The sequence below is a fragment of the Nylanderia fulva genome, unplaced genomic scaffold, assembly GCF_048542155.1.
Source record: "Nylanderia fulva isolate GAGA-0341 unplaced genomic scaffold, ASM4854215v1 Scaffold12, whole genome shotgun sequence".
In the NCBI taxonomy this organism is placed as follows: Eukaryota; Metazoa; Arthropoda; class Insecta; order Hymenoptera; family Formicidae; genus Nylanderia; species Nylanderia fulva.
The window spans coordinates 676,854-690,299 of NW_028189409.1; the positions used below are offsets into that span (position 1 = coordinate 676,854).

At 35.0% G+C, this 13,446-nt stretch overlaps 1 protein-coding gene across 1 annotated transcript; it reads right to left on the reverse strand.

The window, feature by feature from the left end:
* Nucleotides 1-11,587: 11,587 nt before the first annotated feature.
* LOC146724703 (uncharacterized) lies at nucleotides 11,588-12,666 on the reverse strand. Its single transcript, XM_085490296.1, has 5 exons — nucleotides 12,463-12,666; nucleotides 12,242-12,382; nucleotides 12,023-12,143; nucleotides 11,770-11,948; nucleotides 11,588-11,686 (listed from the first exon to the last, which is right to left on the reverse strand). Exons 1-5 carry the CDS (start codon nucleotides 12,664-12,666, stop codon nucleotides 11,588-11,590), a joined length of 744 nt encoding a protein of 247 aa, XP_085346422.1.
* Nucleotides 12,667-13,446: the final 780 nt, after the last annotated feature.

The window sequence follows — 13,446 nt, forward strand, 5'->3', positions numbered from 1 at the left end:
TCGTCGTCGTCGTCGTCGGCGGCGGCAGCAAATGATCCGAAGACCAACCGCATTGTCACGCCAGACGATTTTCTTTTCCGTAATTGGTGCTTTCTCCCGACGACCAGACTCCTGCCGGAATAAAGTCACTTTATTACCCGTAACGTTGCGAAGTGGGACTTTAACGCGTGCATTTTTATGATACTTGTCGGAAAAGAGGGGAATATTTGCGATATTGCAGATATAATTGATGCCTTTAGCAATGACCATGAAGAAAATGAATTGCGAGTTCCTCGTCAATAAATTTTTTAATTACCTAACAATGCAGTTAAGTACTGATGATTCCAAAAGACAAGGCTGATTTATTGTCAAACTACAGCATCAACGCGATAATAAATAACAAGAGACATCCGAAGGTAGGCTGCTTCATAACTGTTTGACATTAAGGGGATGCTGACTCTGTCTGCTTTAGCGACAAATATTATTTTTATTTAACTATTTATTGGTTATACAGAATAAAAAATCCAAAATTGGTGCATAAGACATCTTTAAGATGTTTTTAAGATGTCTTTTAGATATTATATCATAAGATTCCTTATAAAGATGTCTTAAAGATTTTTTAATGATGTCTTATGCACCAATTTTTGACATAGTATTGTCTGGGATACATAGTGTAGCCTAGATTTGTTATTATGAATACTTTATAATTCTAGAAAAGGATTTTTCATTCTGTATAGCCAATAAATAGTTAAATGAAAACAATATTTGTCGATAAAATAAAGAGAGTCAGTATTCCAAGGAGAACAGAAAAGTCAAAATGATGTCAATTTGACGTTATGTTGACTAAATTTATGTCATTTTTTGGTCAAAGAAATTTCGATCTCGAAGATGACCAAAAAATGACTTTTTATATTGACTTTTTTGACTTTTTTCATTTTTAGAAAATGTGATGTACGTTTCTCGACTGTGTATATACAATGCTTAATTATTATTATAAAGATAATATTAAAGATTAACATTTTTCATATTCAGATATTATTGCAGTTTGCAGAAGAGTTGAGTTATTATGTATTAAAAATTAAGTTGTTGATTAAAATATTATTTTAAGTAGTTTACGTCTTAAATTTGCATCTCAATTATTTTTAATACAAAATAATAATTTTTTATCATATGTCAACATCAAGATAACATTAAAATTTTATGCAATTTGATGTCATTTTGAACTAAAATGACCATATTTTAACGTCAAGTTGACATCATTTTGACATTTCTGTTCTCCTTGAGATCCCCTTAACCGCGAAATGGGGCGCGTCTTTTGTCGCGTATCCTTCGAGGAAACGATATTGCTTCTCCAACCTTCGCGCCCGCGACCACCGATAGAGCGGACCTTCGCGTCGTCGTACCGGTACCTTTATTGCCCAGCAGGAGTTACGTACAGAGCGTGGTTCGCGTGTGTTGGAGAGTCAGACGGATAAGTCCGTGCGGAGAGAGAGAAAGAGAGAATAATGGAAGGACTTTCTACTATCAAATAGATTTATGGATATCCAGCCGGGTACCCACTACCGAGGTTTATACAGCCGCGAACGCGCCGTCATGCTTTATCCGCCGTTAAGAGCGCAGACGTCTCTCGCAGATATTCCGCGCGCCACGCGCGAAAGAGGCGAATGTATATATTTATCGCTTTCGCGGTGAATTCGCGCGGGAGAAGCGCGTGAAAGCGGACTCTCATATTGTTTGGATATACTTTAGGGAAATTTCCTGCGTATTCGCCGTCTGTGTTTTACGGCTAAGAGCTACCGAGCAGCACAGCAACTGCGGATTTAAATTATAGCGGATGATTATAATACATATGTATATCAAATAAGGAGATAATAGTTCGCGATCCACATTAAAACCATATGTGAAAGTAATAAAATGTATTATTTGACTGTATAATATGCATAATTTTGACTGTAATTTATGGTTTTGCTTGAAAAATTATATAATTGGCTTATTTCTTTTTTTATCGTAAGAATTCAAGAGGGCATTACCCTATAAGAAGACAGGAGACGGATTATTCAGAAGGAACAATGGAGCCGCGAATATTGACTCGACAGAGGTCATCGAGATAGTCCATCTCGACTCTATCTAGCGGGATTAAATTCGATGATGATCAATACGTTTCTCGTGTACTGTCGCATCTTTGGACTCGTTTGGGGACCCGCAATCGGTCGTCAATTATTTACGTGGATGACTTGGCAGATGGGCATTTGAACGTTTGAACGAGATCGAAGAGAACAACGATACCCATCATCTAATTCTAACTCACGATTCATGATAGAACAACATTGCGATAATCGTTGAGGAACGATTCATTCTCTTCACGAAAGCCGGTACTTGCCGACGAACTTCTTTGACCCTTTGATCAATGAACTAATCTTTGATCATCATCGGTGCGATGGAAATATTCTTTGAGATATAAATTTTTCTTTCTCCTTTCTTCACGATTTCTTTTAAAAAAAATATATATATATATATTTTGTCAACTAATGTATAATGTTTGTTCATTTTACGTGCATGTGTACCGATTACACGAGATAATTTCTGTTAATTCCTGTTCTGAACAACTTCCAGCAATTATCCGTTCAGCGGCTAAACCGGCTGTGGTTCTCAGCATCGCGGAGGATCGATCTGGGAGTTTCGCGTTATCGCGCCACATCTCGATACTTCCGTTCGCCGGAGGGCGTAATTCTGTCCACGATCACTGCACGATTCCCTCGTCTACGATTACACGATAAAAGTATGTAAACCTGTTCGCGTGAATTACTCCAAGTACGTCGTTCTTAAAACTACTTGAAAGATCTACAGCAAGGCTAAACCTTATCAAAAATAAATTTCATTCCCGTGTACATAGAGAAAAACATACATTGAGAAAACATGTTCTTTGATTTTTTGTAATGAATATTATAAAAAAGCAGATACCGCATTTAATATTAAAATCAAAATCTAACAACTCATCGTACATCTATTTTAACTCTGATCAATAATTATTTTTTTATTAACGTTGTAAGCAAATTGAATCTTCTAAGTTTACCTCATATTATTTGTAGGTTCTAGGCTTTCAAAAAATAAAAAAATCTAGATTATTTGTTAATCTTGTCTGTCTTTATTACAATATCCAAATGTTAAATTCGATTGTTTTTGTACAAAACGAAATTTAAATAGTGATTTGAAAAATTGCTGATGGAAGATTAAGCGCATTTAGATTGCCAGATTAAACATGCAACATATAATGAAATGAAATGGACGGTACGGGTATATTTTGACAGTAATTTCACAGCATTATACATCGGTACACATTAGATGAGAATAAAGTGCGCGAAAGAAGGAAAACGTCAACGCGTAAGTGCCTTGCCAATGTTTGCCCATTTTCCAACTGTTTATTTTCAAATTAACCTCTCTCGTGCGTATACAAACGCCCGCGCAGCGTAACGTGCACGCGTGGCCGGCGCGTGTCACCTGTCTGTCACGGTCTTGTGAGTGCACGCCACCTTCGTGAACACCCTCCCTGGTGGCGACATGGCCGACTGACCCCCAAGACCTGCTGCTGGTGGTGTCTTCTCCGTCCGCTGTTTTGTGCGTACACGTGCGAGAATAATAAAAATTAACATTATAGATTATAGCTTTAGCCAGACATCTTTATTTTGCATTAATTTTTGACAAACATAAATGAAAATTGCATCATACAATCACAAAAATAAACAGGAGCGCAGAAATTATCTCGAAATTAAAAATAGCTTATCTAAAATATTTAATTTTTTAGTTTTATTTATAGTTATCAAGATCAAGATTTTAAGCCAATGCGGTTAATTAAAAATTAATAAGCATGTTATAGTAATATTATATTATAAAATAATAGGTAATTTCTTATAGAAAATTATATATATATGCAGGGTGTTTCAGGAGGAAAGTAATTCTCTGGAAGGAATTAAGTAGTACTTCTGAAGTATGTACCTTTTCTTCTAAAACACGCTGCATATATATATATATATATATATATATATATATATATATAAGTAGTACTTCTGAAGTATGTACCTTTTCTTCTAAAACACGCTGCATATATATATATATATATATATATATATATATATATATGTTTTATAACTAAAATAAGAAATTAAGAATAGCTTATCTAAAATATTTAATTTCTCAGTTTTATTTATAGTTATCAAGATCAAGATTTTAAGCCAATGGTTAATTAAACATTAATAAGCATGTTATAGTAATATTTTATTATAAAATAGTATAGGTAATTTTCTATAGAAAATTATATATATATGCAGGGTGTTTCAGGAGGAAAGTAGTTCTCTGGAAGGAATTAAATAGTACTCCTGAAGTATGTACCTTTCCTTCTAAAACACGCTGTATATATATAGGATGTTTTATAACTAAAATTATCTACAGAATACATAAGTCACTTGAAGAATTGCGAAAGAATGAGGGTAGCTCGACGTCATATGCCGAGGATTCACGCATGGTTGGCGTAAACGCGCCCCGTCTTGGGGGCTGCAGGTGCAGAAGGCTACTCCTTTGGCGGATTCATGCTTGCGTGATTCCAGGAGTTGGCAGGTCCTCCGCCAGCGAGCGAATCCTTCTGGCACGCGTTTCTGACCGCTGGTGTTCCACGAACATATGTGAAGGAATCATGCTCGACTGCGCCGTCTTGCCACCCCGCAGGTACCTCTAGGTGGTGGCCGCAGGTGGTGCGGTGCACCTTAAACAGCCACCTCGAAGCAGGTTTCCAGGAAGTCTGCGACATAAACTTTAACTCGATACCCAATTGATTACACTTATTCTCTAATTTGTATACCATGTACATTTTTCTAATTTTTATATCGGTTATTTTTCTTTTTCAATTACTTCCACGCTATAATAGATGCTTTTCATTTAGCGACACAGGTTGACACAAATCTAAAGGCTATAGCACACGGATTTCCCTAAAACATAGTCATAATACATAACATAAGCTCAAGAACCAATCAGAGAGTTGTTTTAGATTTGATATGCTAAAGAAACGAACAGTTACTAAAAACTTAAGCATAAGAAGAATTTCAATCGGTTGAACTTTTTACATAGCATATTAAATCTAAAACGATTATTTGATTGGTTCTTAAGCTTATGTTATGTATTATGGTTATGTTTTATGGAAATCTGTGTGCTATAGCCTTAAGGTCTGTTCTTTTCAGCTGCACTAATTCAGAGTTTGTCTCTTTTACTCCACATCGTTCTCTTTTACTTCACAAAAAGATAACTTCGTATATTTCAATATAAATGATAATGATCAAAGTATATTTCCCTTACTAGATCATTCTATCATTAATATCGGCTCGTGTAATTTCTTCACAAATATCTATTGTGCTCTTTCGATGAAGAATTGGCGCGCTGCGCGTGAATATTGTAGAAAATATAGCTGGTTATAAATAGTTGTCGATGAACTGTAGGAGGCTGCATAAGCACAGGACGTTTTTCATGGCAGCTAGATCCCGGCGATATCCCGACGGCATTGTCGGTCGGCATTTTTACCGAAGGGTGAAAATCGCAAATGTAAATCGTCACCGGGTTGCATGTTGATGCCCACGCGTTCGGATGTTAAATGTAGAGGGATTACGGCGGGATCGCGCGCGTCACGGTACCGATATTTCGAATGTATCGACGACCGACATCAGTCGGGAAGGGGTTTATGGAGGTGTTTCTGGTCTCTGCGATGGTCTGCGCATAACGGAACGGCACAGATTTGCGCGTGAAGTCTCGAATCGGTCTTTTTTTTTTCATTATTGCTTTTTTTCCTAGCTACGGTGAAACCACCAACCGATCGAACGTATTCTGTGACCGAAGGTAAATGGATAGGGTAATAGCAATGTTGTGCTTAGATGATTTTAAAATTAGACAAAGATGAGACAAAAATATGTTGATTCATCTTAGATAGGATAAAGATGATTTTGTTTTAAATATATAGATATCCAGATAAAAGGTAAAATTATATGGCGATTCAACCATAGTATTATTTTTTTAAGACTGCTTATGTAAACGTAGTTATAAAAAAAATTAAATTATAAAAGGAATAAATATATTCATATTTTCATTTATAAGTTTTTATTGTTTACTACTTCGGCATTTTTATGTGTTATGACTATAAACCAAATTATCCGAACAATATTCTAGATAATAGAAATAACACTTCTTTTCTATTTAGGATGCAGATATAGATATTATATATTTTTATTATCTATATAAAGATGAGATGGCGCTAAAATTTCATCTAGATGATCATCTACATAATTTTATATAGATAACATTGAAAAATAAAAGGAAATGTAACGTTGAATCGTCGTTGGCAGGTAATAGATTCTCAAATAGAGGAGAGCCCCGTGGGATAAGCATACAAAAGTCATCATTGAAGTCACTCGGGATCAAACGATGAAATTAATCGTAAACGTTATTATCGTACGGCTGATGGACACTCTGCAGATGTATATTATTTCTTGGATTCCCCCTTTTTGTCGAACACAAATTGCATTATACATTCAAGAATTAATATCACGTTACATATGTCAATGTAACGTAACCCTTCGGTCGTAGTTTTTATCTCTATATAAAATTATAATATTTCATTAATAATACACAATTATTGAAAAAAATAAAGAAATTTCTAGTAAGGTGTTCAAAAAAGAATCACATATTTTAGGATTGGAGTTTTTAGGAACAGTATCAAAATAGTAAAAGTGTAAATATTATTTTGTTTCCTGCATCGTTGAAGTGACAACACCAATAAGAAAAGGACAAAAAGCTGAAATAGAAAAATAGCCTATATCTTCAAAGATATTAATGTAAGATCCAAGTTAATAAACTCTTTTTCTTGCTTTGATCAATACTATACCTACTCTCAAAATACATCACCCTTTTTTTAACACACTCTATATATAAACAATAATTAAAAATCTACTTCCAGCATTTTTTTTCAAACAAATGAAAAGACTATCGTCTGATTTATATCGTCTCGTGGAAATATCGCGTGACATCGAAACGTTAAAGGATCCCAGGCACAAGTTGTCGTCGAGATTGAGCCGCCGTGACATCGCTTTCATCTTACATTCTCAAGCCGCGACACGAAAACTGCCGTCTCACCGCTGCGGCGATATGCTCGACAAAGAAAGAGAGCCGTCCGAAAAGTGGAGCAGCTTCCTTTTCTCGCGGGGCGAGGTCAAGAAGTCTCGCGCGCTCCCTTTTGTTCCCTTTTTTTCGCATAGTGGTCGCAGTCAGTCCGTCAGTCGGGCCCATTGAAATCAGGTGTTTGCCGGTACCTTTCACCATGGCAACGCATTGTTTCAAAGCAACGCGTGCGTTTCGTCAACTCCGCGCGCGTTACGTGAACACGAGCACGCATTTCAATACATATGTATGTGTGTATATGTTGTACATACATATATGCGAATGTATCGGCACGCAGGTGCGTCGTTGCAAGGCACACTACCCGCACGATTTCTAAGATAACGGTTGACGCTTATAATTATTATCAGCTCTCCTAAACAGATATATTTCTTTATGCGCGCGCACCGCAGGCGGATAATGCCGCCGCTTTGCGTTACATCCGCATTTCTACATCTGTCAGAGGTTTTGTCAGAATTTATGATGGTGGACCTTATTAGCAGTACGTATGTATATATATGCAGCTTCACGAGGGAAGCTACCGCACGATCAACCCATTAGCGCTAACCGTGTAATTCGAAAATAATTTATCCGCTTCCTTATTATCCGCTCTCTACACGGCTGTTATTATTTCGCAGCTACGTGCTGCCATTCTGTCGGCTACATTATTATTATGGCCCGATTATACTGCCGCGAGAATCGCGCGCGCTTATCAATTCTCATCAATGGTACATAAAGACGGCATTGAATTAGATTCAATTATTATTACCATCTCGCGTGCTCTACACTGCTCTATTATTCGCATCTAGTATCTTCGCGGCGCATTGTCAGCGGTAATAAACGCGATATTAAATTGAGTTGATCGACAGAATCAATATTTTTTTTTTCACGCGCATTTGTCAGTATTAATAACTTACATTCTTGGAAATTTTTTTAATACTTATGCAGTGTTGTGTTTGAATGATTTTAAAATTAGCTAGATAAAAATGATTACCTGCAAATATGTAAATTCATCTTATGGATAAGATGAAAATAATTTTGTTTTACAATTAAATATATTTATAGGTAAAAAATATTTAGATAAAATTATACGACGATTCATCTAGAAAATTTCCAGATAATATTATATTTAAGATAAATACTTATATAAACACACTTATGAAAAAATATAAATTATAATAGGGATATAAAAATTAATTCATATTTTTATTTATAAGTTTTTATCGTTTACCGCTTAAATTCTACTACTTAAATATTTTTCTGTGCTCTGTGATTCTAAATCAAATTATCTGAACATTATTCTTGATAATTTAATATAAAGATACATTTGTTTTTATCTAAGATGCAGATACAGATAATACATATTTTTATTATCTATATAAAGAGAAGATGAATATCTGTGCACCAAATTTTACTTGGTCACGGCCAAGATTTTTTTTAATATAAAATAATCTCATTTGAGATTTAATTTCAATAATCCTTTAACCCCCCTACGGAAATAAATAAATAAATGCAAGAGAAAAATATAGATCCGAAAGTCGCTGAATCAGGGAATCGTTTCGTTGGGATAACGCACTGTCTTCCGCGATTGGCTCTTTTATTGCCTGTCTTACACTTTAAATTTATATTTATATTACAGAGCCTTGTTAAACTATTAAAATAAGATGATACCAAAGTTTCATCCAGATGATCATCTATATAATTTTATTTAGATAACAGCAAACACACATTGATCATACACATACAATTTATTTCGGATGTAGCCCCAGTACTTTTAATGGGATACGATCGTCGATGATTGAGATTGATCGCACAATTATTCTCGGGACGATCGTTCCATTAACGTCAATTGTCGAGCTTCCCCAGTTCGAGGCAAAACCTACCGGTCGCGTGGCCGGCACACGCCTTTACACCGATGACAACTTCCGTCCCCTTATACCGGAAGTCATCGCGCCGTGTGTCGACGCAACTGTACAGCCTGCATTTTCTAGATGCACCCGCCTCTATGTATGTACGTTGAGCAAGTGGTTGTCAACATGCCGCGTGCGAGTAAAGAGTGACGTCCTCTTCTTGTACGTAAATACGCTTTCATCGTTGGGACGTGTTCGTTTATTTGCGACGAAGGAACATTCTTATAATTGTTTGAAAAAATTGTATAAGTGTGTTTTAGTTTCTTTCTCCAAAAATAAAAATTCTTTTCTCACATAATTAGAAATGAGAGACTGATTTCTATACAGTCTCACACGGTTTTCGCTTATTGTTACCTTGAGACCTTTCGATGATACTGTCTGCTCTTTGCCACGATTGTCGCAATCCTGTTATCTGGATGCAGCAGCGGAATCGCGGATGCTTTAAGATCAAGATAGCGTTTACATACGCATTCCAAAATGGCGGCAGGTGAACCGTCGTAAAACTTAAGTTGTAAGATGATATAGTGCCCGGGCCGATGCTCCAGCACGAGCGCAATGCGGGAGCCGCGCTGTAATAAACGCTGTTTTATTGTGTGACCCGCGGTTTTGCTGCCCTTTCGTAAATAAAGAGGCGCTGCGAGAACTTCGACGTTTTTACGCTCTTACTGGATCATAAATCTCGATAAAATGTGAAACTGAGAAATTGAGCGTTTTGTCGCGACCCTTGCATCGAACTGTAAATCAAAAATGTTCCGTGTAATATCTATATATACATTTCCTTACGCCTCGATTCGCATATTTTTTAATCAAAATATTTGTAAATTATCAAGAAATAAGACCATAAAAATATGTTTAAAAAATGGACCAACGTAACGAGCAAGTAAAAACATATAGGTTTATAAGTACGAACTTAGATATTTATTTACAAATGAAAATAAAATAAAATAAAAACTAAACATTAAAAATACATAATAAAAAATATAAATAAACCATAATTATTTAAAAGAAGATTTCAAATTTTTCATATAAAAGAAATTCATGTTTAAAGAGAGTACATTTTTTCGGAATTTGTCTTACAACGAAGCAGCTTGTATTTTTAACGAGATTCAACCGCGTGAGTAAATTCAACTTTCGCGACTTACGACACAGACGATGACAATTCATTTCCAGAGTATTGCGAATGCAGAAAAAAAGGATCGTCGACACACACATGACACATCCATTTGCGCATTTGAAGAATAAAAGTCGACCTCGTTTACGATCTTTTCCCTGGTTTCTCCCTGATTCGGCCATCTTTCCTGCGTTCAAGCGAAAGAAGAATCCCGAAAGAAGAATTCACCACCCTTTTCGGTATGAAAAAAATGCTTCGCGAGAGACTGGCTAATCTAAAAATACTAAAGTCGACCTTTCCCGCGGCAAGAGTGATGGCCTCGGACGACTGCTAAATCAACGGCGAGATTGAGATGCAAATGCAGTCTCTCTCGCTGAATGCGAGAGAGGAGAAGGTAGGAAATGGGACGGCGGGGGCGCGGAAAGAAAGAAGATGCAAAGTCGAGGACGCTATATAAGAGAGAAAATATAAAGACGAGAGAAAGAGAAAGGGAAAGGATAATCGCGTCTCGAGTGCGATAACTGTGCAATTCGAGCAATTAACATTTATAATGTCTCCATCCGGCGTCGCTGACAGGTCAGGCGAGAACGACCACGCGTATATAAAACGTGAGATTTAACGTCGATGATTCAATCCGACCATATTTTTGCCCTTTTTTACTTCCCTCTCTGTTTTCTTACTGAATTATCCGGTAAAATTTTTTATATATAATTATATATAAATAATTGTATAATTATACATATAATCGTAAAATTATATGTGAAATATGTCCATTTTTATTTTTTTATACATAATTATATAAATTTATATAAAAATTATAAAAGTTTATATATAATCATGTCAAATTATATACGGAATATATATATATATATATATATATATATATATATATATAATCATAAATAAAAAGCACTTTTATCTAATTATGCATGAACATATTTCATACATATAATTTTGCGATTATATGTATAATTATATATATTTTTATATAATTTTATATTGTTATATATAAAAAATTGTTTACTGGGTAACTTATTGAAATTCGCGCTGATCTCGCAATAATTTTCAAGCAATGCGATTTTTCGCGTCTGTTCGCACTGTTTGGAAAATAGAAATAAATTATGGGTATTTCGTTGTTCTTTTATCGGTGTCATTAGTCTCATCGTTGGCCCGATTACAAAGTTACCAGATTTTGGAACGAACCAGTAATCACCAGAATGTATTGTCAAGAATGAACTCTGTCGTCTTTTAATGAAAAATGATAGAATATAATAGCGTAGATATACATAAAAATTGTATAAAAAAATTATGTACATAAGTAATGGCAAATATTATGAAGAAAAGTTTCACTTTGCTAAATATGGCAAATATTTCTTTAAGCTTTACATAAAAGACATTATCACGTTTCATCGGTCGCACTCTGGAGTTCTGTTAATGGGAGGTTGTCTGATTGTGTATCTCCTATTGGCAGCCAATTACAACGTATTTTCTTTATTTCCTATTTAAATAAAATTGTCTATATCTATATTCTTTGTAATTATTAATTAAAATATAAAATATAAATAAAATCAGAACTCTTACAGAATTTATTACGGTTCCATTTTCGTCGATTTCACATTTCTCATATTTAAAGAAAATAGTATGATCGTTATCGCCTATGTGCAAAGTTCTTTCACGTATATTTTTAATGATACGAAGCTCACAAATTTTTGTAACAACTACGTTTGTTATTAATCCAAACCATTTCACTCTGGACAAATCTAAAAATTATTAATGTAAAATGTTTAATATTGTTACATATATACTTATGAATTATTTAACGTTAACGACTCACCTTCGTGAGCCGCGCGATTTATCGTCACATTTCCTGTAGTCAACATGTCGTGCGCTTTATTGAGAAAATAATAATCAAGACCTGTAAAACTTATCTGATTTTTTCCATGCTCAAGAATAATCTGCAAAAAGATTTGAAAATATATTTACAGCAAATTATACATACAATTATTTGTTATTCTATCTTAAAGCCAATCTGTAATATTATCGGTATATTCACTCGAAAATTCATTCGATCACCGGATGTTCGCACGCAATGAAATTCCTTACTGAGCCATTTGAAGTTTGTCTCTGTTTTTAACGCAAAATCACGAATCGGACCAAGGATCTTCAGAATCGACACGGCACGGAAACATGTTATCTATTCAGTGAGAAACCGTAAAATAACTTGAAGAAAATATAAACGACGAGATATCAACGATTCGTTGAATAATCAGTTACCTGCGTACTGGTTGGCACGAAAATATGTCCGATTTTATACGCATTTGTGTCAAAGCAATATGGAATCGGAGTATAATCAGATGCCCCGATTTCTTGAGCGGCGATCGGCCCGATAATATTCCACGTACGATTGATATTTAAATTCTTGGGGATACAGAGTCTTCGTTTTTTCCTAACAATTAGCATATGCGCCTCATTATGCATTTTGACATTAGTTAATTATTTTAAATACGATTTTGGTTATGATTGTTCCTCGTTCGATAATTAACACGTAATGTCATTTGTTTGTTGTAATTGCGACAAACATCGTATTGATAAATAATATTTTTCATTTGGTAATCCTAACAATTTTTAAAATTGAATAAAATTCAAAATTACTTCTTATTCAACTCTTTCTCTTTAAGTTATTATGATGAATTTTTTACATTCAGCTCCTTTCAAAGTTTATATATGCTGTCATACAAGAGGACCCCCAACGAGCTAATCGAAGAGAAAAGTTAACCGAGAAATCGGGGTGACATTGGCGAGTTCCAAATCGAATCGAGTGATATTCTTGTCGATCGATCACGGGACCCATCTTTTTTCATACATTGGCACAGTCATTTGTAATCATTAGCGGCATGGTACTGTTGAGTCCGATATCTTATTATGTCATTTCATTTCGTATCTTTTCTTTCACGCCGCATCATCGATATAGAACCTTGGCATTGTTGCTATAGATAGTATATTCGACGCGAGCATTATTTGTTGATGAAACATTGAATTAACGTTCATTCAACGGGGACGAATGCAGCAAAGCATGTGAATAAGCATTTTAATTATAGAATTACGGAACCGCATAAATGTCACGAGCATCTTTTTATCATTTTAAAACTATAATGTATAAATAATTATAAATGAGTACACTCGATCCAATCATAAATAAAGCATCAATTTTATGACTCTCATAGGAGAGAAGTTTTTTTTAATGAATTTAACGAATCT

Coding starts and splice junctions, on each gene's coding strand:
- LOC146724703 (XM_085490296.1), bottom strand. CDS start 12,666: ATGCATAATGAGGCGCATATGCTAATTGTTAGGAAAAAACGAAGACTC. Junction 12,144..12,241: donor GTGATCGAATGAATTTTCGA/GTGAATATACCG, acceptor ATCTTTTTGCAG/ATTATTCTTGAGCATGGAAA. Junction 11,687..11,769: donor ATGGAACCGTAATAAATTCT/GTAAGAGTTCTG, acceptor TTATTTAAATAG/GAAATAAAGAAAATACGTTG.